The 25,403-nt window shown below is 45.4% G+C and overlaps 1 protein-coding gene and 3 non-coding genes across 5 annotated transcripts in view; all 4 read right to left on the bottom strand.

Annotated features, from left to right (window-relative positions):
- Positions 1 to 21,039, bottom strand: part of LOC140460676 (uncharacterized) — a 32,394-nt gene extending 11,355 nt beyond the window's left edge. The window contains exon 1 of one of the 2 annotated variants that reach the window (XM_072555308.1): positions 19,357 to 21,039. In XM_072555308.1, the coding sequence (XP_072411409.1) occupies positions 19,357 to 20,634 (1,278 nt within the window). In that variant the 5' untranslated portion in view covers positions 20,635 to 21,039. The remainder of the gene's footprint in view (positions 1 to 19,356) is intronic. The other variant, XM_072555307.1, reaches the window with a different exon arrangement.
- Positions 8,033 to 8,106, bottom strand: trnan-guu (transfer RNA asparagine (anticodon GUU)). Its single transcript has one exon. It is a non-coding gene; the product is annotated as a tRNA-Asn (tRNA).
- trnan-guu (transfer RNA asparagine (anticodon GUU)) lies at positions 11,394 to 11,467 on the bottom strand. The gene has a single exon. It is a non-coding gene; the product is annotated as a tRNA-Asn (tRNA).
- On the bottom strand, positions 14,704 to 14,777 carry trnan-guu (transfer RNA asparagine (anticodon GUU)). Its single transcript has one exon. It is a non-coding gene; the product is annotated as a tRNA-Asn (tRNA).
- Positions 21,040 to 25,403: the final 4,364 nt, after the last annotated feature.

The raw sequence follows: 25,403 nt of genomic DNA, 5'->3' as shown, positions 1-25,403 counted from the left end.
TGTTTTTCGGGCTACAGGATCAACTTTACAAAATCGGGAGCCATGCCGGTGGGGGGATTAGTGGAGGTGCCTGATCTGAAGGATGGAATGCAGTTCCTGTTTAGACGGTTGTCAAAAGGATTTTTGTATTTGAGAATTTTTATTACTCCTGCCTTCTACCAGCTGTATAAAGCTAACTGTACAATTACTGCAGAGGATAAAGCAGGATTTGCAGCAGTGGAAGGGATTACCGAAATCATGGTTAGGCCGAATAGCCCTGAATAAAATGAATGTTCTTCCTCGCCTGTTGTACCCCTTGAGAATGCTCCCGTTGTTGCTACCCAGATGAGTATTACGGAGTCTCAACGGTTGGCTAGGTTCTTTTATTTGGTGTCGCAGGCACACCCGAATTAAGTTTACCAAATTGCAGCTCTCGCAGGGTGAGGGAGTGGGGTGAACCTTCTGGACTTGAAGAGACATCAAATGTGCACTTTGTTCCCATATCTGGGTGGCGGGACATTGGGGTTATTCAGGGTCAATTTGGCTTGATGTTGAGGCCTCGCAGTTGCGTTGTTCCCTAATTATTTATGGATAAGATGAAATCCATGACCGAGCAGTATAAGAGTCCAATCATTTTAAATACGGTGAAAACCTGGAGGATAATGAGGCAAGATGAGGGCAATTGGCTTAAGACCTCACTGTTTACCCCATTGGTGGGATCCCAAGGATTTAAACCTGGGGCAATGGACTCCGGCTTTAGGTCATGGGAGAATAAGGGAATCTCCTGTCTGGGAGATTTATTCAAGGGGGAGGTCTTGATGTCATTTAGCCAGCTAAGTCAGAAATATGGATTGTGCCTATTCCGGTACTTTCAGATAAGGGATTATATACAGAAAAAGACGATGGTCCCAGCTCAGCTTTACAGGTCAGACGTGGAGAAAAAGTACTCCAGTGTGCTGGTGTTCTTTCAGTCAGTACTTTGTATTATTTACAAAAGGGACATGCCTTCGGGGACGTGGAGGGAACCTGTAGGACGTGGAATCAGGAACTCAGAGATGATACTTTATTGGAAGTATGGAAAAGAAATATGGGAAAATGTAAGGAATATTTCAATACGTAACAAAACACAGGCCATGAAATTGAAGATTTTACACAGGGCTCATATGGCGCCAGAGAGGCTAGCTAAGTTCAAGAGAGGCATATCACCAGGTTGTCCCAAATGTAAAATTATTATACGCACTCTCACACACTGCTATTGGTCATGTTTTAAGATCCAGACTTACTGGAGTGCTATAGTAAGGGACCCGAAGGACATTCTCGGGATTGAAGTTAAAGTGGATCTGGCATTTCTTCTTCTGGGGTTAGCAAATTTGCCCTCTCCTGGGGAAACATGTGAAGAGACTGTGTAACATTCTTACCCACAATGCAAGGAAGAACATTTTAATGAAATAGACATTGGAAAAAACCCCAAGTCTTACGGGGTGGCGTCAGCTAGTGATGGAGCATCTCCCCCAAGACTACCACATGAATATGGTGCACCACAGAACAGGGCGGTTTTACAAGACGTGGCAATCCTTTCTGAATGATATGGGTGCAGACTTATCAGCAATATTGATTAGGGCCGTGGTATGCCATGGGAATCAGTTTGGGCACCAGTGGGGCCCTGGGAAGGGAGGCTGGGGGAAAAGAATATGGGTACAATAACTGGAGGTCCCAGGGATGGGAGCCTCAGTGGAGGTGGAGTGAGTTAAATAGAATAAAATAATGTGATGTAATTTAATTTGAATTCAGTTTAATTTAATATTTTTTAAACTTGATTGTAGTTTAGTTTAAGCTAAGTAGGTACAGTTGTTCTGGTAGAATAGTAGTTAGTTCATTATTAATAGTATCATGATATGACATTGTTGTACTGCCTCTCTCTTTCTGAATTTTGGTATTGTTCTTTTTTTGTCTATAGATGTTTTATAAAAGATTTGAAAAAGTTTCTAATAAAATATTTAAAAAAACATTTCCTTGCCTTCCCCCATAACTACTTTTAACATTCAAAAGTCAGATAAGGTCAGCTTTGAATATATTCAATGACCCCCTAACTGCAGGAAGACATCCCCACTTCTGAACTTAGTTCCTCTTGCTCACACACCACTTGCCTTGCTCATTGCTTGCTGCACCTGTCTGACAACTGGCATTGACTGGGATAGAAAGCCTGAGTAGAAGGTAGCTGAAGCACCTTTGTACGTCCACACATCATTCCTGATGAATGGTTTTTGCCCAAAACATTGACTGCCCTGCACCACGGATGCTGCCTGATCTGTTGTGCTTTTCCAGCGCCACATATTTCGACTCTGATCTCTAGCGTCTGCAGTTCTCACTTGTTCCACATCCCAATATATCACCATTTAAACAATGCGTCTCCTTTCTGTTTTTATTTCACAGGAAAGACTATAACTTCATACTGTGTAATTGCATTTGCCATGTGTTTGCCAATTAAGACACAGACCTGAACCAACTTTGCTGCAAGTCAAGAACTGAACTCCAGAATGAAAAAATAAAATGGAAAAGGGGGGTGAGAAAAGAGTGTGTTGTACTCACAGATGTTGGACAGAGGAAAGTTGCAGTCTGAGGTGAAGCTCAATCTTCATTCAGAGAGAGAAGAACAGCAACTACAGCTTCACAAATTCATGGTCTAATGTCCGCATTCAGAGAATAGGGGCGTTCTCAATGGCAGGAAGACCACACTCCTTCCGGTCTTCTGGCGCTTTCTATTGGTCCATCAAAAGAAGGTCGCGTACTGTTTTCGCTGTCAGGTAGGAGAATGCGCAGTATTTTGCTGACACCGGCGTACATGCGCAGTGCCTGCTGACACCGAGAAGCATGCGTAGTCTGTCCTGTGGAGGTGTTGGTGTAAATGACATTTTCAGTCTAAATGCTAATAGGAGAGAAAAAAAGACTGGTGCCACAAAATTGTTTTCCCGAGACTCAACATTTTATTATTTTTGAATTTTGTCTGGCTGCTCAATTTTGTCTGTCTTTTCCCCAGGTTAGAGGAAGTACAAAACAAGAGGGGCATCGGCTTAGGGTGAGAGGGGAAAGATTTAAAAGGGACAAAAGGGATAAATATTCACGCAGAGCGTGGTACGTGTATGGAATGAGCTGACAGAGGCCGTGTGTCAAGGCTGGTACATTTACAACATGTGAAAGCCTTCTGGATGGGTTCTGGAAAGGCCTCTATATGAATAGGAAGGGTTGAGAGAGATATGAACCAAATACTGGCAAACAGATCACTAGATTAATTTAGGATATATGGTCGGCGTGGACCAAAAGGTTTGTTTCTGTGCTCAGCAATTCTATGACTCTATTTCTACATATTCTGAACCAATTTCACAAGACGAGGAATAGGTCATTCCTCCCTCACAGCCTGTTCTCAACTGTGGCTTAACTGCAAGTTTCAAAAAGATGTCTGCAGTTTTTTAAAAGCAATTGAATATGCTGTCAGACTTTATTGATGTTTATAAATACATCATTTTATCTATTCTCAATGTTTTACAGATCAGCCATTTCGCTGGCTCAGTGGTTAGCGCTCCTGCCTCATACTGCAAGGGCCCGGATTCGATCCCACCGTCTGGCGACTGTTGGTGTGGGATTTGCACATTCCTTTGCCCTCCTTTCAGTGCTCCAGTTTCCGGCGATGGTCGCAAAGATGGGCAGATTAGGATAGTCCGTGCTAAATTGCCCCACAGTGTGCAGAGATGTGTATGGGGTGGGTCTGGGTGGGATGCTTTTCGGAGAGTCAGTGCGGACTCGATGAGCCAAATCTCCTGCTCCCACACTGTAGGGATTCTATGATTACAAGAGTTGTCAAACCAGCAATCTAAATTGGTGAAGTATAAGACCAGGAGCCAATCTTTAAGCAGTTTTCCGTTCATTCACAGAGGGAAATTTTAGAATTGTATCACTCTGAGCTCTACTCCCACCTCACTGTCAATAAATGTCTTTTTATCTGTCCTCAAACAATCATACAATCAATCTGTCCCTCCTTAACCTTGATTTTTTTAAAGTTAGCAGATTTCTTCCTTTAGATAAACCTTATCAATCAAAACACAAAACAATGTTTCAAACCTAATTAAAGATTTTTAAAGTTCTATATGAATCTTCTGGGATCCCCAGTAATCACCCCATATGAGCTGTTATCTTCATCAAATAATCTGACAATTATTGACTGCTATCAACCTCTTCTGTCCCAGGAAATTTCCTTTCTCTGCAAAGTTTGGTTCATGTTGGCAAGTTCAATTCTCCTCCATTTCCCAGGAACACACTTTATAACGTTTTACATTCTCAGTATCTGTTTAACGTTCAGTGGGAAAACTGTTTTCAGTCTCACAGTAAAACAGTATTCCTCCAAAATGTTTTTGAGGATTGCACTCCTCCCACAAGAGCTGGCAGTTCCACAGTTAAAATGCTATTACCAGCAGTTTTTCTTATTTACCCACCTTCCCAGGATACAGGATTTCTCTCACCAGAAACTGTGCCCCCTGAAAAAAATCCAGCAGGAAGATCATTGTGCAGCGATCAGTGAAAATGTCTCATTTGGGTCACCCAATGATAGAAATGGAAGAACCTGCCTCTTCAAGGGAGATATCCAGCTGGCCTTCTGTTGGTGCTTGCTTGGTTGTCTTTGCTGTTTCCCCTCTAATTGTTCAAAATGTCTGGTTTTATACCCCAAAACATTAGATCATTTCATTGGTTTGGTGTCATTCCAAACTGTAAAATTCAAATTCGATAGGATTTTGGTATCAGGGGCATACTTTAAACTGATTGGCCAAATTGGAATTTGTGTTTTGTTCCATGGCAACACAACTCCAGCTATTTGTTTCAACCAAACGTTACATTTTTAAATTATTCAGCACGCTTTGTGCTTTCAGTCAGTCCTTGCTCGTTTCCTCTCTGTCAAAAGGTACACTATACACCTACACCTTTATTACACCATCCAAATGTTTTTTTAAATGTTGTAACTATACCTGCATCTATCACTTCTGGAAGTTCGTTCACTCACAAACTAACATCTGTGTAAAAACGTTATCCCTCAGGTTCCTTTTAAAATCTCTCTCCTCTCACCTTAAAAAAAAGTCCCCTAGTTTTTAATTCTCCTTCACTAAGGAACAGACAGTTGCTAATCACTTTACCTACAACCTTCATGATTTTGTAAATTTCTACAAGGTCACCCTCAACCTCCTACACTCCAGTGAAAAAGGTCCAAGCCTCTCCTTATAACCTGAACCCTTCAGTCCAGGCAACATCCTGGGAAAGCTTTTCCACACCCTCTCCAATAGTATTCTTCCTATAACAGGGCGACCAGGACTGTACTCAGTACACTAAAAGTGGCCTCATCAACATCCTGTACAACCTCAACATGACGTCCCAACTCCAACACTCAATGGTGTGAAAAATGAAAGCAAGTGTGCTAAACACCACCTTAACCACCCTGTCTACCGGTGATGAAACTTTCAAAGAACTATGTACCTGAAACTTCCCCTCCACCCCCCCCCCAAAAAAAAACAGGTCTCTCTGTTCTACAACAAGACCCAGGGCCCTACCATTTACTGTACAAGTCTTGCCATTGTTTGTTTTACCAAAATGCAACCCCTCGCTTTTATCCACACGCTCTCTCTCTCTCAGGTACACACACAAATATAGCCTTTCACAGCCTTACACTCCATCACATTTACACTTTACCAAGTTAAAAATCACACAACACCAGGTTATAGTCCAACAGGTTTTATTGGCAGCATTAGCGTTCGGAGCACCGCTCCTTAATCAGGTGGTTGTGGAGGACACAATTATAAGACGCAGAATTTATAACAAAAGTTTACAGTGTGATGAAGCTGAAATTATACATTGAAAAAATACCTTGATTGTTTGTTGACTCTTTCATCTGTTCGAATACCATGATAGTTTCACTTTTCTCATATGTAAATCACAAAACTTATTAAAATTTACATAAGTTACATTTTCAGGTTAACTGTAACAATTGATGTTAGCTAACACCAATTGTTACAGTTAACCTGAGAACATTTAAGAGGCATTTGCATGGGTATATTAACAGGAAGGGTTTGGAAGGAGGTGCTGGCAGGTGGGAGTAGATTGGGTTGGGATATCTGGTCAGCATGGACAGGTTGGACCGAAGGGTCTGTTTCCACGCTGTACATCTCTATGACTCTATTTACATATGAAAGATGTGAAAATATCATGGTTTATGAACAGATGAAAGACTCAACAAACAATCAAGGTATTTTTCTATGTACAATTTCAGTGACATCACACTGTAAATTTTTGCTATAAATTTTGTGCCTTACAATTGTGTCCTCCACAACCACCTGATGATGGGACAGTGCTCCAAAAGCTAGTGCTTCCAATTAAACCTATTGGACTATAACCTGGTGTTGTGTGATTTTTAACCTTGTACACCCCAGTGCAACACCGGCATCTCCAAATTATGACACTTTACCAAGCATACAAACACGCACTCTCTTATGCACACACAAGTCTATGGGGTGAATTCGGATTTTCAGAATTATATTTGCAGATACATTCAGTTTTCCTCAAAAAGTGCGCAATCTGCAGGCAGTCAAGCCATGTCATATTTTATAAATCCCTACTTTGAAAATACAACCAGTCTAACTCAAGATTGGGATGCAGACAGACTCAAACTTCACACCTTTAATGCATTGACTGAGCTGAGATGTCACCTCTTTTTATAAAACCTGAAGTTAACTGGAGAATGTGACTTAAAAGTAGTTCTGAGATTTACATATTAATGAACAGAAACTAAAACTGGCCTCATCAACATCCTGTACAACCTCAACATGACGTCCCAACTCCAACATTCAATGGTGTGAAAAATGAAAGCAAGTGTGCTAAACACCGTCCCTGAACCATCCAGACTGACGTAGATTCTAGGAGCAGGGCTTGTCTCTCATGGATGAGAGGGAGTGTATGAAACCATAGAGAAAGCTGGGACCCACTGGAATTGTATCCCTTCCTCAGTCTCTCTGTGTTTTTCCTTAACTTCTGTTTTTCTGACACTTCACCCTTTTCTCGCTCACTCTGTATCTCTCTTTCTTCTTGTCTTCCACTCCCATCCGTCTGTCCTATGGGTTTAGGGCCTGAAATCCGCCATGTCCTGTTCTCTCCGATTCACGTAATGTTATCTTTTGCAGCTTTCCCGTCTAAGGGCGCACTGTTCTGCACCTCGCCTTCTCATTTCCTTCCCAAAACACTCAACATAAATATTTCACATTGATATACTGGCCCAATGTGCACATTTGAGATGACACACTCGTGGAGGTCTGCGGGGTCTTCTCCTGTTCTCTGTGCCCTATGTTGAGGAGGGCAATACTTGTCACTGGTCACTCAGGTGTCAGAGAAAAGTTTCGAAACAAAAAGGTTAAATTTTCTGCCAGTGGAGAGGGCCCGGTTCCTGGACACGGGACAAACGACAGCAGCGAAACAGAATGAGAAGCACCTATTCTGGAAATTGTTTGCCTGACCCCATGAAAAGCAGACAACTTCGCAGTTGGAGGGAGAGCAGCAAATAGACCACCCCTGTGCAGGGTTGAATCACCAACCTCCCGGTAAACTGCTGAACGCACAGCCCAATGGTGCGATAGAGAAATGTGACTGCGCCGGCTGCACCATCGCTTAGGGGAGGCTATTAGTGAATTCATAATTCAGCCTCGCCGCCTAGAATTACATTTGTCGTCTATAAGTCTTACTTTTCCATAATAAAGCCTGGGACATTCATTGTGGAGAGATGAGATCGAATTGAACTACACACATTGATGAGAGATAGAGCGGGTGGGTAGGATCCATTCCCATGCGGAGAGAGATTAATAATCAGGGCCGAAAATAAGGAGCCACTTCAAGAAATATGTCCCTTACGTTAGACATTAATTCAATTCCGAAAACCCTCTGTGGAGAAGATTTCCGTTTGGGAAACATTTTCCTGACCCCATTAAAAGCGCACTACTTCGAAGCCAAAGAAGAGCATCAAACACACCGCCCCTGGGTGGGCTCGAACCACCAACCTTTCGGTTAACAGCCGAACGCGCTGACCAATTGCGCCACAGAGACAGTCGTAGACATGGGCTGCACCATCGCTTAATGATTTTATAATTCAACCTCCCCGCCAGGAATTACAATTGTCGTCTATCTGTTTTACTTTTCCATAATCAAGCCTGGGAGATCTCTTGTGGAGATACCGGGGACAGTCTGCAGACACATCCATGTCACGAGGAACTAGCTTTCTTACTCCGGGGCCGTCGCCCTTCCAGCCTTTCAGTGTTTTGCCTGTTCCCGAGTTCTCTCATTGGCTCGCAGGGGAGAAGGGGTTTGAATTCCTGATGTGCAGGAACGACAATTCTTTCAATGTCTCAGATCAGTTCATGTGCCGAGAACATCAGAGTCAACCTCCTGGCCTCTTCAACAAGGGGACGGTGTCTGGACTGTCTCTGCTCACTCGGACAGGTCATCTTTCATTCTCCTCTAAATCCGCTTCCCAAAGTGTTTCTAAAGGTTCACAAAGCTGGAGACTGGGATTTCTGTTTTGCTTCATGAACATTTGAACATTTTTCCATTTCCTAACTGACAATATTTTGCCAAAATCTCTTCCAATTGTACGCCTTGCCATCATGTCCAGGGATGAGGAATTTCCATTTTGGGGAGACATTCCCAAGGTTGGGAATGTTCGCTTTGGAGCAAAGAAGGATAACTGGAGATTTCCTGGGGCTGTTGGTCATGATGGGAGAAGAAGCGGTGGGAATAGGCAGATTAATGATCAGAAGAACCAATTGCCACTGACCAAAGTCAGTTACCTGAGGACAGGGATTGAAGTTCTTGAATGAAAAGCTGCACTTGTGCCTAATAAACACAGAGAATACTGCAGAAAGCCAACGGGTCGAGCAGCATCTGTGGAAAGGGAAACAGAGCTGACGTTGTGAGTCTGGTACGTTGTTTGTTCAGAACCCGAGTTTCCTGCATGGCAATCAATTCCCAGACATGAGAAAACGGGTCTTTATTGAGACGGGTTTTGTGAAGTTTGAGCGATAATGCAACCAACAGGAAGTCATTTAAAATCGCCAGCGAAGAAAGCATAGCCAGCAGGTTACCACCCTGGGCGGGGAGCCCCAAAGGATCTCTACGCCAACACCTTAAGTGTTCGGCCACAACTACACGCCCAAAGTTGTGGTCTAAACTTTCTCATGGAATAGTTCTAACAGGAAAGGTGAGTATTGGGATTGTCCTGTCCGCGCCATAGCCTCAACGTTTCCTGTTCCCCTGGATTTGATCAGGACAGCGGAGGCTGATGGGAGATCGAATTGAACTAAACACATTGATGAGAGATAGAGCGGGTGGGAAGGATCCATTCCCATGCGTAGAGAGATTAATAATCAGGACCGAAAATAAGGAGCCACTTCAAGAAGTATGGGGTTCATTCAGCATAGCTAATGTATGACTGTTCACAGAAAATTGTGATGAAAGTCTCTCGAGTTATTTTGATGAGAAGTTTTGATGATGCTAATACAATCGATAGGATGAACGTAGATTGGTCAATGTATTTGGTGACAGTTCTGTTCTAGCCCTGTGAGCGCAACCTGGATCTGAAGGAGTATAAGGGACATTAACAACATCGATCTGAAATTGGACACGTGACAAGAAACAGAGCCATCATTAACAGTTGGCTTTTGAACTGGAGAAGGTTTCTCGTGAAATTCGCTTGAGGCTTGAGGTATGCAAGGTCAAGATAATTTAGGTAAAACACGGAAACGCGATCCTCATTAGCAGACAGTGAAAGGATTACAAGACACAAATTAAACATTTTCGACAAGTGATACAGGGGACTGGGAAGATAAGTATTATAAACTGTGAACAGCAAAGTTCTGGAGCACAACACTTGCATTCAAAGACCGAAAACATCCAGGTCCTGATTAATCAGATTGCATTGTGGTGCTTTTTTGCAAAACATCCACTTGCAATGTCCTACAAAAGAGTGACAAAACCCATCCCTGTCAGCCCAGGATAGAAAATCCGAAGGGATGAACGTTTGCTGATTTTCTGAAGATTCACAGAGTTTAGACTGGGTTTTGGTGATTGTTTCTTTTCCACTCCCAGGAGCCGCAGTGGTTGAGGCGTTGAGTTGGGGAGAATAAAATGTGCCCGTGAGCAGCATGTGGGGCTATTTCAGCTTCCCCTCATCTGACTGCGCTGTGAGTTGACTCAGATGTTCTCAGGGACGTTTACTGACGCGAGACAGTGAAAGGATTCTCATTCCCGCAGATCGGGAATTCAAACCGTATGCCGGCTTCAGGACAATGAGAAGATTAATTGGGGTGTGTGAAGAAGCTGTGAGCTGCATTTCAAACAGGTAGGTGGAGTCAGATGCATCATCCATTGCGCCCCGGCCCTGTGCGTATCTAACGCCACCATGCTGCAGAGTTCTGACGTTAACACGGACAGGCGCAGCAATGGGAATATTCACAAGGTGAAAAACCAAAGATAATCACCGTCACTGATTCCCTTCCACAGGCCCAACTTTGTGAAGTAGTATCTTTCACTGGCAAAGGAAACACCCTTGTCCTCAGGTGCCTGCTTCATTTCGATCACGATTTCAAGCCCCTCACTGTTCTAGTCTCATTTCCAAACACTTTGCTCATAGCCTCAAAAGAAGCTCTGCGGGTATCGGCTTGCTCCACCCGAACAGGCAGTGGGTTGCAGATTCCCACCAGTCCCAATTTGAGTGAAATAGTTTTCCCCCTCCACTTATTTGAATCTTAAAGAAGAAGCCGGGGAGCAAGCTCCCTTTCCTTTCGACGACAGTTCTCAGTTTGTACTCGGCAGGGTTCACACCTGCGAGGGGAAACCGCAATGGATTTCATGTCCATCGCATTAACCAATCGGCCCACGAATACAGAACCACACTGACAGCTTGACTTCCCAGGTCTGTCTGCCTGTGGAGCTGAGAAAGAGTGAATCATCGCAGAGTTTGTTTGAATCCAATCACTTCACAGTGATTCGAAAGGGTTAAATATCGGCACATGGTGTTTGTAGATATTTCGGTGTTTCACCCCAAAAGATGAAGTGAACTTTCAGTTAGAAATTGCAGGAGGAACTCAGCAGGTCAGGCAACATCTGTGGAAAGAGAATCAGAGGCAACATTTCAAAATTCTGTTTTCTCCGACAGGTACTGTCAAACCTGCCGAGTTTCTCTTTTGGTCTCGTCTTCTCAGCATACGCAGTCCCTTACATTAGACATTAATTCAACTCGGAAACCCCTTTGTGGAGAAGATTTCCGTTTGGGGAACATTTTCCTGACCCCATTAAAAGCGCACAGCTTCGAAGCCAAAGAAGGGCAGCGAACACACCGCCCCTGGGTGGGCTCGAACCACCAACCTTTCGGTTAACAGCCGAACGCGCTGACCAATTGCGCCACAGAGACAGGCGCCGACACGGGCTGCACCATGTACAGTTGTCGTCTCTCAGTTTTACTTTTCCATAATCAAGACTGGGAGATCTCTTGTGGAGATACCGGGGACAGTCTGCAGACACATCCATGTCACGAGGAACTAGCTTTCTTACTCCGGGGCCGTCGCCCTTCCAGCCTTTGTGTTTTGCCTGTTCCCGAGTTCTCTCATTGGCTCGGAGGCGAGAAGGGGTTTGAATTCCTGATGTGCAGGAACGACAATTCTTTCAATGTCTCAGATCAGTTCATGTGCCGAGAACATCAGAGTCAACCTCCCGGCCTCTTCAACAAGGGGACGGTGTCTGGACTGTCTCTGCTCAATCGGACAGGTCATCTTTCATTCCCCTCTAAATCTGCTTCCCAAAGTGTTTCTAAAGGTTCACAAAGCTGGAGACTGGGATTCCTGTTTTGCTTCATGAACATTTGCACATTTTTTCCATTTCCTAACTGACAATATTTTGCCAAATTCTCTTCCCTTGCCTCATGTCCAGGGATGAGGAATTTCCATTTTGGCGAGACATTGCCAAGGTTGGGAATGTTCGCTTTGGAGCAAAGAAGGATAACTGGAGATTTCCTGGGGCTGTTGGTCATGATGGGAGAAGAAGCGGTGGGAATGGGCAGATGAATGATCAGAAGAACCAATTGCCACTGACCAGAGTCAGTTACTAGAGGACAGGGATTGAAGTTCTTGAATGAAAAGCAGCACTTGTGCCTAATAAACACAGAGAATATTGCAGAAAGCCAACAGGTCGAGCAGCATCTGTGGAAAGGGAAACAGAGCTGACGTTGTGAGTCTGGTACGTTGTTTGTTCAGAACCCGAGTTTCCTGCATGGCAATCAATTCCCAGACATGAGAAAACGGGTCTTTATTGAGACGGGTTTTGTGAAGTTTGAGCGATAATGCAACCAACAGGAAGTCATTTAAAATCGCCAGCGAAGAAAGCATAGCCAGCAGGTTACCACCCTGGGCGGGGAGCCCCAAAGGATCTCTACGCCAACACCTTAAGTGTTCGGCCACAACTACACGCCCAAAGTTGTGGTCTAAACTTTCTCATGGAATAGTTCTAACAGGAAAGGTGAGTATTGGGCTTGTCCTGTCCGCGCCATAGCCCCAACGTTTCCTGTTCCCCTGGATTTGATCAGGACAGAGGAGGCTGATGGGAGATCGAATTGAACTACACACATTGATGAAGGATAGAGCGGGTGGGAAGGATCCATCCCCATGCGTAGAGAGATTAATAATCAGGGCCGAAAATAAGGAGCCACTTCAAGAAATTTGGGGTTCATTCAGCAAAGCGAATGTATGACTGTTCACAGAAAATTGTGATGAAAGTCTCTCGAGTTATTTTGATGAGAAGTGTTGATGATGCTAATAGAATCGATAGGATGAACGTAGATTGGTAAATGTATTTGGTGACAGTTGTGTTCTAGCCCTGTGAGTGAAACCTGGATCTGAAGGAGTAGAAGGGACATTAACAACATCGATCTGAAATTGGACACGTGACAAGGAACAGAGCCATCATGAACAGTTGGCTTTTGAACTGGAGAAGGTTTCTCGTGAAATTCGCTTGAGGCTTGAGGTATGCAAGGCCAAGATAATTTAGGTAAAACACGGAAACGCTATCCTCATTAGCAGACAGTGAAAGGATTACAAGACACAAATTAAACATTTTCGACAAGTGATACAGGGGACTGGGAAGATAAGTATTATAAACTGTGAACAGCAAAGTTCTGGAGCACAACGCTTACATTCAAAGACCGAAAACATCCAGGTCCTGATTAATCAGATTGCATTGTGGTGCTTTTTTGCAAAACATCCACTTGCAATGTCCTACAAAAGAGTGACAAAACCCATCCCTGTCAGCCCAGGATAGAAACTCCGAAGGGATGAACGTTTGCTGATTTTCTGAAGATTCACAGAGCTTAGACTGGGTTTTGGTGATTGTTTCTTTTCCACTCCCAGGAGCCGCAGTGGTTGAGGCGTGGAGTTGGGGAGAATAAAATGTGCCTGTGAGCAGCATGTGGGGCTATTTCAGCTTCCCCTCATCTGACTGTGCTGTGAGTTGACTCCGATGTTCTCAGGGACATTTCCTGACGCGAGACAGTGAAAGGATTCTCATTCCCGCAGATCGGGAATTCAAACCGTATGCTGGCTTCAGGACAATGAGAAGATTAATTGGGGTGTGTGAAGAAGCTGTAGCTGCATTTCAAACAGGTAGGTGGAGTCAGATGCATCAACCATTGCGCCCCGGTCCTGTGCGTATCTAACGCCACCATGCTGCAGAGTTCTGACGTTAACACGGACATGCGTAGCAATGGGTTCATTCACAAGGTGAACAACCAAAGATAATCACCGTCACTGATTCCCTTCCACAGTCCCAACTTTGTGAAGCAGTATCTTTCACTGGCAAAGGAAACACCCTTGTCCTCAGGTGCCGGCTTCATTTCGATCACGATTTCAAGCACCTCACTGTTCTAGTCTCATTTCCAAACACTTTGCTCATAGCCTCAAAAGAAGCTCTGCGGGTATCGGCTTGCTCCACCCGAACAGGCAGTGGGTTGCAGATTCCCACCAGTCCCAATTTGAGTGAAATATTTTTCCCCCTCCACTGATTTGAATCTTAAAGAAGAAGCCGGGGAGCAAGCTCCCTTTCTTTTCGACGACACTTCTCATTTTATACTCGGAAGGGTTCACACCTGCGAGGGGAAACCGCAATGGATTTCAAGTCCATCGCATTAACCACTCGGCCCACGAATACAGAACCACACTGACAGCTTGACTTCCCAGGTCTGTCTGCCTGTGGAGCTGAGAAAGAGTGAATCATCGCAGAGTTTGTTTGAATCCAATCACTTCACAGTGATTCGAAAGGGTTAAATATCGGCACATGGTGTTTGTAGATATTTCGGTGTTTCACCCCAAAAGATGAAGTGAACTTTCAGTTAGAAATTGCAGGAGGAACTCAGCAGGTCAGGCAACATCTGTGGAAAGAGAATCAGAGGCAACATTTCAAAATTCTGTTTTCACCGTCAGGTACTGTCAAACCTGCCGAGTTTCTCTTCTGGTCTGGTCTTCTCAGCATACACAGTCCCTTCCGTTAGACATTAATTCGATTCCGAAACCCCTTTGTGGAGAAGGTTTCAGTTTGGGGAACATTTTCCTGACCCCATTAAAAGCGCACAGTTTCGAAGCCAAAGAAGGGCAGCGAACACATCGCCCCTTGGTGGGCTCGAACCACCGACCTTTCAGTTAACAGCCGAACGCGCTGACCAACTGCGCCACAGAGACAGGCGATGACGGGCTCTGCACCATCGCTAAGTGAATTCATAATTCAGCCTCCCCGCCGAGAATTTCAATTGTCGTCTATCAGTTTTATTTTTCCATAATAAAGCCTGGGACATTTATTGTGGAGATAGCGAGTCCTCCAAGCATTCGGGGTTAAAAATCACACAACACCAGGTTATAGTTCAACAGGTTTAATTGGAAGCACTAGCTTTCGGAGCGACGCTCCTTCATCAGGTGATAGTGGAGGGCTCGATCGTTACACAGAATTTCTAGCAAAAATTTACAGTGTGATGTAACTGAAATTATACATTGAAAAATTGATTGTCTGTTAAGCCTTTCATCTTTTAGAATACAGTGATAGTTTCACTTCTTTCATTTGTAAATCACAAAACCCTTTTTTTAAAAGGTACATTCTCGAGTTCGCTGTTACCAATGGTGATAGCTAGACAATATGTTGAAGGTGTTAGGCCCCTGTGTTCTCTGTCTATGACCTGATGTTTAGATTGTTATCTCACTCTTTAGATTAGAATCAGAGTTTTACATAAATTCATGCAGTTTTTGAGCTCAGAGTTCTGCATGAATGGATGCAGCTTTTGAGCAAAGGGCAATGTAACTCTGCAAGTACAAATTCACCCCACAAAGTATATGTGTGCATGTGGGTCTTTGTCTGTGTGTGTGTGTGTGTGTCTGTCGGTCTGTCTGGGATGGGGGTTGTGAGTGTGAGAAAGTGTGTGTGTGTGTGTGTAATTAAGTAGTAATCATGACTACTATTGACACCACTAACCACCAGCTTAAAGTGGAGAGGATCTCCAAGAAGATTGCACATATCGACACAGACATCAAGTTTCTACAGGAATACTGGCAAGATCCCGAAAGGATTACGGATCACGAACCCACTTAGGTCGACCTACAACACAGACTACGCAGAGAGACTTTGCCACTGCACCTCTCGTAAACTTCTCCATCATCTCATACACCAACTCTACAGCAGGCGCCACAACCTTGAAATTCAGATGGAGTCCACACTCAGCCTGCACACAGGATACATCAGTACAATTATGTGACATTGCCAAACAGACAAGGCGACAAAACTACATCACGTACATACACACCAAGAACAAAAAACTGGAGAAGCTTGGCATTCTTACCAGTAATAGCAAAGCCCGCCCTGAAACCACAGTAGACAACATTATCACTGCGGGGAAGTCTATTGTCAACTTATCGGACTCTACCCTTCGACCGGAAGAGATTGAAGTCCTGAGGAGGGGTCTCAACTTCTGCCCCACCACCAAAATGGGCTCGTTGGTTCTGGCAGCAGACACAGGAGTTCATCAGACGAATGAGACTCCGGGAATTCTTTCAAGGTGCCGGCAGTGATTCCACTGATGAACTGGAACAGTCATCACAGGGATCTGTAGAGGAGCGACCAAAGGAGGTGTCAACATGGACCCCACCGGAGGGCCGCTGCCTTGGGCTTGACATGTATGCTCAAACCGTCAGGAATTATATAAATGCCAGATTCATCAGCCGTACCCACAAGGTAGAGCAAAACATCACCCGCTCACAGCGCAATGCCATCCACGCTCTCAAAACCAATCACAAAATTGGCTCCTCCTTTATCTGCTGGTTTGATGACTGTCATTCAGAATAGATCAGATTACTGGAAGGAAGTGTACCAACAACTGAACAACCAGGAACACTACAGGCAACTACCAGCTGATCCGACCAAAGAACACACCCGAGAATCAAACACACTGATCAGAACTTTGGATCCAGTCCTTCAGAATTCCCTACGTGTCCTCATCCCACGTACTCCTCGTGAAGGCGACTTCTACTGTCTTCCAAAGGTACACAAAGCCAACACACCGGGACGTCCCATGGTGTCGGGCAATGGGACCCTATGTGAGAATCTCTCTGGCTATGTGGAAGGCATCTTGAAACCTATTGTACAGGGGATCTCCAGCTTCTATCGCGACACTACGGATTTCTTACAGAAACTCGGCACCCACGGACCAGTCGAACATTCCTCATCACAATGGACGTTTCCACACTCTATACCAGCATCCCCCACAAGGATGGCATCGCGGCAACAGCCTGGAAAGCTAGTCCAATTAAACCTGTTGGACTATAACCTGGTGTTGTGTGATTTTTAACTTTATACACCCCAGCCCAACACCGGCATCTCCAAATCATGGCCACCAAAAGAAAGTCGTGATGTGTACCTTCCGTGCAGTCAGGATCCTGCGCATTTTCTTCCTGACCCCGGCAGTATGCGCTCTGGCGATGCTGACAGAATTTAAGTGTCCAAATGCCAAGTGAAGTAAAAATAGGGGAGATTCACAACTTTTTTCCCCTGGTGATATTTACCTTTCCAACGTGCCTCATGAGTTTATAATTCGAAATAAGGTCACCCGTCAACCTGTGGTCGTCAATAAGGTGAACAGAACTGTACTCGGTGCTCTAAACGTGGCCTCACCAATATTGCAAAAATCCTGTACAACATCAACATGATGTCCCAATTCTTACACTGAACGGCTTTAACAATGAAAGCAAGTGTGCTAAACGCCTCTTTCACCATCCTGTCTACCAATGATGCAACTTTCAAAGAATTATGTACCTGATTTGGAGATGCTGGTGTTGGACTGAGGTGTACAAAGTTAAAATTCACGCAACACCGTGATACTCCCAACAGGCTCATTTGCAAGCACAGCTTTTGGAGCACTGCTCCTTCATCAGGTGGTTGTGTCTTATGATCCTGCTCCACAAACACCCAATGAAGAAGCTTGTGCTTCCAACCTGATGATGTGTGAATTTTTACTTTATGTACCTGAACTCCCCCACCCCACGTCTCTATGACGACGTAGGGCCCTACCATTAACTGTACAAGTCCTTTCCGTCCTTGTTTTAGTAAAATGCAACTCCTTGCCTTCATCTGTTAATCTCTCAGACACACCCAATACTCACTCCGTCTCACAGGCTTATACTCCATCAAACACACACTTCATTAGCATGCATGCATAAGCTTGCATGCACACACAAGTCTATGGAGTGAATTTGCATTTGCAGATATATTCAATTTTGCTCAAAAAGCACACAAACTGCAGGCAGTCAATCCATGTAATATTTTAAAAATTCCTATTTTGGTTAATAGAACCAGTCTGATTCAAGATTGGGATATAGACTCGAACCTCACACATTTTTTGCAGTGTCTGAGCTGAGATGTCACCTATTTTTATAAAACCTTAAACCATCTCGAGAAGATGAATTAAAAATAGTTTCGGGGTTTACATATTAACGAACTGAAACCTGCAACCCATGGTAAAAGATGAAAGACTAATCCACAATCTAGATTTGTACAATATCTCCTATCAGTTGTATGACACTGAGCTTTTGTTCTAAATTCGGTGTTTTATGATCCTGTTCCACAGCTCCCTAATGAAGGAGCAGCATTCTGAACTAGTGCTTCCAAATAAACCTGTTGGACCTTAATCTGGTGTTGTGTAATTTTTAACTTTATCCACCCTAGTGGACACAGCCCACACCTCCCAGCACTGCCAGGAAACTGTACAATGCCGATGACATGATGTAGTACCTGCAGTCCTGAAAAATTTACAATTTCTAACAATACTGGCTACTCATTCACTGCTGCAACTGAGACACAACATCGGAAACATAATACAGGAGGTTATAAGAAATTAGCATAGCAGGTCAGGCAGCAGCCGAGGAGCAGGAACATCAACGTTGCCCAAAATGTCGATTTTCCTGTTCCTCGGATGCTGCCTGACCTGTTGTGCTTTGCCAGCACCACTCTAATCTCCAGCATCAGCAGTTCTCACTTTGACTTGTAAGAAATGAGCAGTTTTAAAACAAAAACCTGTTGCAGTTCAAAGCTGTCAATGAGAGTCTGAGCTCGGCGGGAAGTTCAGGTAACCTTTATTGCGACCCAACTTTGTTACAGCTTCAGAAGCTCCCAGCAGAAAGGCGTACAAAAAGTAGCAATTTTTTAAAAACAGCTCAAGGTCAAAGTGCACACACCCCCTCCAACCCCTCACTTTCTTCATTATTGGTCACCACCAGTTGTCCCTCTGTAATTGGATCCTTGGAACAGCCTTAACCCGGAGGAAGTATTGCCTCACTCAGCAATTTCAACCTGTCTCCTAGTAAGTTGGACGGGCAGTGTAGAGTCAACCAGACTGCTGTGGGTCTGGAGTTACATGTAGGCAAGACTGGGTAAAGGATGCAGCTGGGACGACTGAGTGAATCCTCTCCCACAATGACAGTTTCCTTCCCTAAAAAGGAACTGAGTGAATCAGATGGGAGTTTTCTTCCACCCCCAGCCCACCGTCAATGGTTTAATCATTAGATTCTAACCTCCAGATTTCGGACCAAATTCCAAATCCACCATCTGTCGTGGTGGGAATCGAACCCGGGAGCCCTGGAATTGGGTTGATAGTTCAGTCGGTAATGATGGCCGTTAGTCCTTCAATCCCCCTGCAATGGCACGTGAACTCACAGGTGGGAGGAGCGAATGAAGGCCTTCCTGCACTCAGTGCAGCTGAAGGGCCTCTTCCCCCCTGTGGACCCGCCGATGGGTCAGCAGGTCGAAGGAATTGCTGAAGGCCTTCCCGCACTCAGGGCAGCTGAAGGGCCTCTTCCCTGTGTGGATCCGCTGGTGGGTTAGCAAGTTGGAGGCCTGGGTGAAGGCCTTCCCGCACTGGGGGCAGCTGAAGGGCCTGTCCCCCGTGTGGATCCGCTGGTGGGCCAGCAGAACAGAGGAATGGCTGAAGGCCTTCCCGCACTTTGGACAGCTGAAGGGCCTCTCCCCCGTGTGGACCCGCCGATGGGTCAGCAGGTTGGAAGCCTTGGTAAAGGCCTTCCCACACTCAGGGCAGCTGAAGGGCCTCTCCCCTGTGTGGACCCGCTGGTGGATCAGAAGGGCGGAGGCCTGGGTAAAGGCCTTTCCACACTCGGGGCAACTGAAGGGCATCACCCCCGTGTGGATCCGCCGGTGGGTCAGGAGGTTGGAGGCCTTGGTAAAGGCTTTCCCGCACTCAGGGCAACTGAAGGGCCTCTCCCCTGTGTGGACCTGCTGGTGGGTCAGCAGGTTGGAGGAATTGATGAAGGCCTTCCCACACTCGGGACAGAAGAACGGCCTCTCCCCCGTGTGGATCCGCCGGTGGGTTAGCAAGTTGGAGGCCTGGGTGAAGGCCTTCCCACACTCAGGGCAGCTGAAGGGCCTCTCTCCTGTGTGGACCCGCTGGTGGATCAGCAGAGCAGAGGAATGGCTGAAGGCCTTCTCGCACTTTGGGCAACTGAAGGGCCTCTCCCTTGTGTGGATCCGCCGGTGGGTCAATAGGTTGGAGGCCTGGGTAAAGGCCTTCCCGCACTCAGGGCAGCTGAAGGGCCTCTCCCCTGTGTGGACCCGCTGGTGGGTCAGCAGGGTGGAGGCCTGGGTAAAGGCCTTTCCACACTTGGGGCAACTGAAGGGCGTCACCCCTGTGTGGATCCGCCGGTGGGTCAGCAGGTTGGAGGTTTTTGTAAAGGCCTTCCCGCACTCAGGACAGCTGAAGGGCCTCTCTCCTGTGTGGACCCGCTGGTGAGTCAGCAGGTTGGAGGAATTGATGAAGGCCTTCCCACACACAGGACAGGAGAACGGCCTCTCTCCCGTGTGGATCCGCCGGTGGGTCAGCAGGTCGGAGGAACTGATAAAGGCCTTCCCACACTCTGGGCAGGAGAACGGCCTCTCCCCGGTGTGACTGCGCCGATGAATCTCCAGGGCAGACGGGACACAGAAACCTTTCCCACAGTCGTCACACTTCCACCGTTTCTCCATGGGACAGGATTCTTCAGGTTTCTCCATGGCCAAAGCTTCAGCCGCACACAAACGTGTGTCCAGCCCCTCCCCGGCGTGAATTCCTCTTTCTGGGCTGTACACCTGTTTCAGGCTCCACTCTCCGTGTACTGCAATGGTAGGGTCTCTCAGCCAGTCCTACTGATGCTGAAAACGTACTCAAACAGGAACCACAAAGCTTTGCTCCTTCTCACAGAATCATAGTTGAAAACAGTTGTGATCCCGATGGATTGAGTGACTATCAGACATTGACGTCAAAGTGAGGACTGCAGATGCTGAAGAGTCAGAGTCAAAAAGTGCAGCGCTGATAAAGCACAGCAGATCAGGCAGCATCAGAGGAGCAGGACAGTCAACGTTTCGGGGAGAAGCCCTTCATCTGTTAATTTTGAAACTTCCGTCTTCAGATCTTCAAATATTCTGTAAAAAGAGATTACAAAAGTCATCACTGTCAGTCCAGCGTGGGAATTCTGAACAAGCAATTCTCCTTTTTGTGGAACATTCCTTTCTTTTCTTACTCCACAAAATTGAAAGCACCATCCCACTCTCTCTTCCCCTCTGCTCGCACTCCACTCTATCTAATTCTCCTGAAGTTGCTGATTCAGGATCTCACAGGGGCAGAAAAGCAAAAACATTAAGACTGACATCTCTCTGAATTTTGGATAACTCCATCTGAAAGTTAATATCTTTCACAACATTGGAATACTGCTGAGAGTGCACAGGTCTGATTTTGGGAAGCAAAAGGTTTGTGACAATCCCTTCTCTTCAGAGAATCGCCACAGTGTGGAAGCAGGCCACTCGGCCCAAATATTCCACACTGTCCCTCTGAAGGGTAACCCAGCCACACCCATTCCCTTACCCCTATTGCTCAACATTTACCCCCTGATTAATGTGCCTAACCTGCACGTCCCTGGGCACTATGTAATTTAGCATGGTCAATCCATCCTAACCTGGGCAAAGTTAAAAATCACACAACACCAGGTTATAGTTCAACAGGTTTATTTGGAAGCACTCGCTTTCAGAATGCTGATCCTTCGTCAGGTGACTGTGGACGAAAAAGATCATAAGGGTGGTACAGCGGTTAGCACTGCTGCCTCACAGCGCCAGAGACCTGGGTTCAATTCCAGCCTCAGGCAACTGTCTGTGTGGAGCTTGCATTCTCCCCGTGTCTGTGTGGGCACCCTCTGGGTGCTCTGGTTTCCTCCCACAGTCCAAAGATCTGCAGGTCAGGTGAATTGGCTATGCTAAGTGGCCTGTAGTGTTCAGTGAAGGGGTAAACGTAGGGGAATGGGTCTGGGTGGGTTGGTCTACGGAGGGTCGGTATGGACTTGTTAGGCCGAAGGGCCTGTTTCCACACCAAGGAATCTAATCTAAGTCACAGAATTAAAAGGAAAAAATTCTAGTGTCCTGCCACTGAAATGCTGTATTGAACAAACCTGGATTATTAAGTTTTTCATCTTTTGCAGTTATTATTACTATGTAAATCCCAGAAATTCTTGTAGGTCACTTTCTCAAGATAACTTGATTTTATGGCAAACTGTGACATCTCAGTTCAGACAATGCATTAAAGGTGTGAGGTCAGAGTCTGTCTGTGTCCCAATCTTGAGTCAGACTGGTTCTATTTCCAAAGCAGAATTTACAAACTATTACATGGATTGACTGCCTGCAGATTGTGCATTTTTTCAGCAAAATAGAATGTATCTGCATTTATCATTCTCCAAGTTCAAATTCACCCCTATGGACTTATAAATGTGTATGTGCATGAGAGAGAAAAAAAGTCTATTTCTGTGCTGTATATTTCTGTGCCTGTTTGATAACAGTCATGTTGGACTGGGGTGTACAAAGTTAAAAATCACACAACACCAGGTTATAGTCCAACAGGTTTAATTGGAAGCACACTAGCTTTCGGAGTGACGCTCCTTCATCAGGTGATAGTGGATGGCTCAATCCTAACACAGAATTTATAGCAAAAATTTACAGTGTGATGTAACTGAAATTATACATTGAAAAATTGATTGTCTGTTAAGGCTTTTATCTGTTAGATTACAGTGATAGTTTCACTTCCTTCATGTGTAAATCACAAAACCTTTTTTTAAAAAAAGTTGCATTCTCGGGTTAGCATTCTCAGGACATGCAGCAGAGGAAAGTGGCCGAGCGGAGGCTGATAGCTAAGTTCGGTATCCATACGGAGGGCCTCAACCGGGACCTTGGGTTCATGTCACATTACAGGTGACCACCAGTACACTATACACACACACACACACACACACACATATACACACATACGCGCACACAGAACACCCACACACACCCTTACAGACACACACACTCCCACATTCACCGCCTCACAGACTTAAGACACTCTGCACTCACTACACACACATACACTTTCTCACACTCACAACCCCCAACCCAGACCGACAAAGACCCACATGCGCACATATAACGGCGATCTTACTGCTCCTCGGATGCTGCCTGAACTGCTGTGCTCTTCCAGCACCACTAATCCAGAATCTGTCATAGTGACATGTTACACTCACTTTCCATCTGTTTTTACTGGGGCTTGTGCTTTTTACCCTCACTGTTTTTTAATTCCTGTGCTGTTTACCCATACTTTTTTTAATCCTTGTGCTGTTTACCCTTGCTGTTACTTGTGCAATTGCTTAGGGTAGTGTGTAAATACTAGTGAAGGAGATTATGCACTAACATGTATATGTTACCCAGTCACTGAAGGGGCAGGACCTGTTGAGAATGGTTAGTAAAGCATGTGATGTACCAAGCCTTGTTAACATGGATAGAGTTTGATATTTGTCAAAGTATACTTTTTGTTATTTAGAGTCATAGAGTTGTACAGCTCAGAAACAGATGCTTTGGTCCAACCCGTTCATGCCGACCAGGTATCCTAACTCAGTGTCGAGAGTGTAGTGCTGGAAAAGCACAGCAGGTCAGGCAGCATCCGAGCAGCAGAAGAATCAACATTTCGGGCATAAGCCTTTCATTACGAGGGTTGGTGGCAGGGAGGAGTGGAAGGGAGGGGAAGGACTGGGAAGGGAGTTGGGGATGGGAAAGGAGGTTATTTGAATTGGAGAACTCAATGTTGAGTCCTCTGGGCTGTGGACTGCTCAGGAGGAAGGTGAGGTGTTGTTCCTCCAATTTGCGGCTTGGTTTGTTGTGGCAATGGAGGAGGCCAAAGATGGTCATATCAGAAAGGGAGTGGGAATGGGAATGGGAATGAAAATGGGTGGTGACTGGGAAGTCTGTACAGCCTCTGCAGACCTGGCTGCAATGCCTGGTGAACCATTCCCCAAGTTTACGCTTGGTCTTCCCAATGTAGAGAAGACCACAGTTGGCAAACACATGGCAAATGCAGAACCACAATGTGAAGTCATAGCTTTTGTTTTAATGGAGATGTATTTGGATGTGGAGGAAGTGAGAACTGCAGATGCTAGCGATCAGAGTCAAAAAGTGTGGTGCAGGAAAAGCACAGCAGGTCAAGCAGCATCCAAGGAGGAGACTCGATGTTTCAGTCACAGGTCTTTCATCAGGAATGACGTGTGGGTGTAAAAAGTGGCCTCAGCGCCCTCCTACACCAGTCACTGCCAGTCATCAGACAGATGCAGCAAGCAATCAGCAAGAGGAATTGAGTTCAGAATTGGGGATATCTCCCTGCAGTTAGGGGGTCCTTGAATATATTCAAGGCTGAGTTCATCTGATTTTGGAACAACACAGAAGTGGATGGTTATGGGGGAAGGCAAGAACATGGTTTTAAGACCAATACAGGACAGTTACAGAGTCAGACAGCACAGAAACAGACCCCTCAGTCCAACTAGTCCATGTGGATTGTGTTCTCAAACCAAACTAGTCCCACCTGTCTGTGTTTGGCTCATATCCCTCCAAACCTTTCCTTCTCACGGACTTAATCAAATGTCTTTTAAAACATTGTAACTGTACCGGCATCCACTACTTCCTCTGGACATTCATCCCACACATGAACCACTCTATGAAAAAACATGGTGCCCCTGAAGACTTTTTAAAATCTTTCTCCACTCATGTTCAAAATTTGCTTTCTAATCTTGAAACTACCACCCAAAGGAAATGACACCTGCCATTCAGCTCATCTATCCACCCCCTCCATGATTTTATAAACCTCGATAAGGTCACCTCTCAACCGTCTGTGCTTCAGTGAAAAAGTCCCAGCCTATCCACCTCGATGTAGGTAGATCCATATCCAGTTATGACGTGTTCAATACTGGTGCAGGGTCAAAAGACCAAATGGCCGACTCCTGCTCCCACTCTCTCTCTCTCTGTGTCCTGGACAGCAAGAGACCATAGGACATAGGAGCAGAAATGAGGCCATTCAGCCCATCAGGTCTGCTCATACCATTCAATCGTAGCCGATACGTTTCTCAACCCTATTCTCCCACTTTCAGAAAAGTGAAAACCGAGGGAGTGTGGGGGATGGAGATATTTAGCTTCTAGGGACTAAAAGAGGAAAGAGAGTTCACTATAAATTAGAAATGAATGGATTGGCCGAGCAGTGGCAGATGCAATTTAATTTAGAGAAATATCAGGTTTGAATTTTGGTCAAGCAATCCAGGCAGGACTGACACACTTAAGGGGAGTGTGGCAGAAAAAAAGAGACCTTGGAGTGCAGCTTCATAGTTCCTTGAAAGTGGAGTCACAGGTAGATAGGATAGTGAGGGCGGCATTTGGTATGCTTTCCTTTATTGGTCAGAGCATTGAGTATAGGCGTTGGGACGTCATGTTGTGGCTGTACATTA

Source organism: Chiloscyllium punctatum, chromosome 36 (assembly GCF_047496795.1).
Source record: "Chiloscyllium punctatum isolate Juve2018m chromosome 36, sChiPun1.3, whole genome shotgun sequence".
In the NCBI taxonomy this organism is placed as follows: domain Eukaryota; kingdom Metazoa; phylum Chordata; class Chondrichthyes; order Orectolobiformes; family Hemiscylliidae; genus Chiloscyllium; species Chiloscyllium punctatum.
This window is presented reverse-complemented; position numbering and strand designations above follow the sequence as displayed.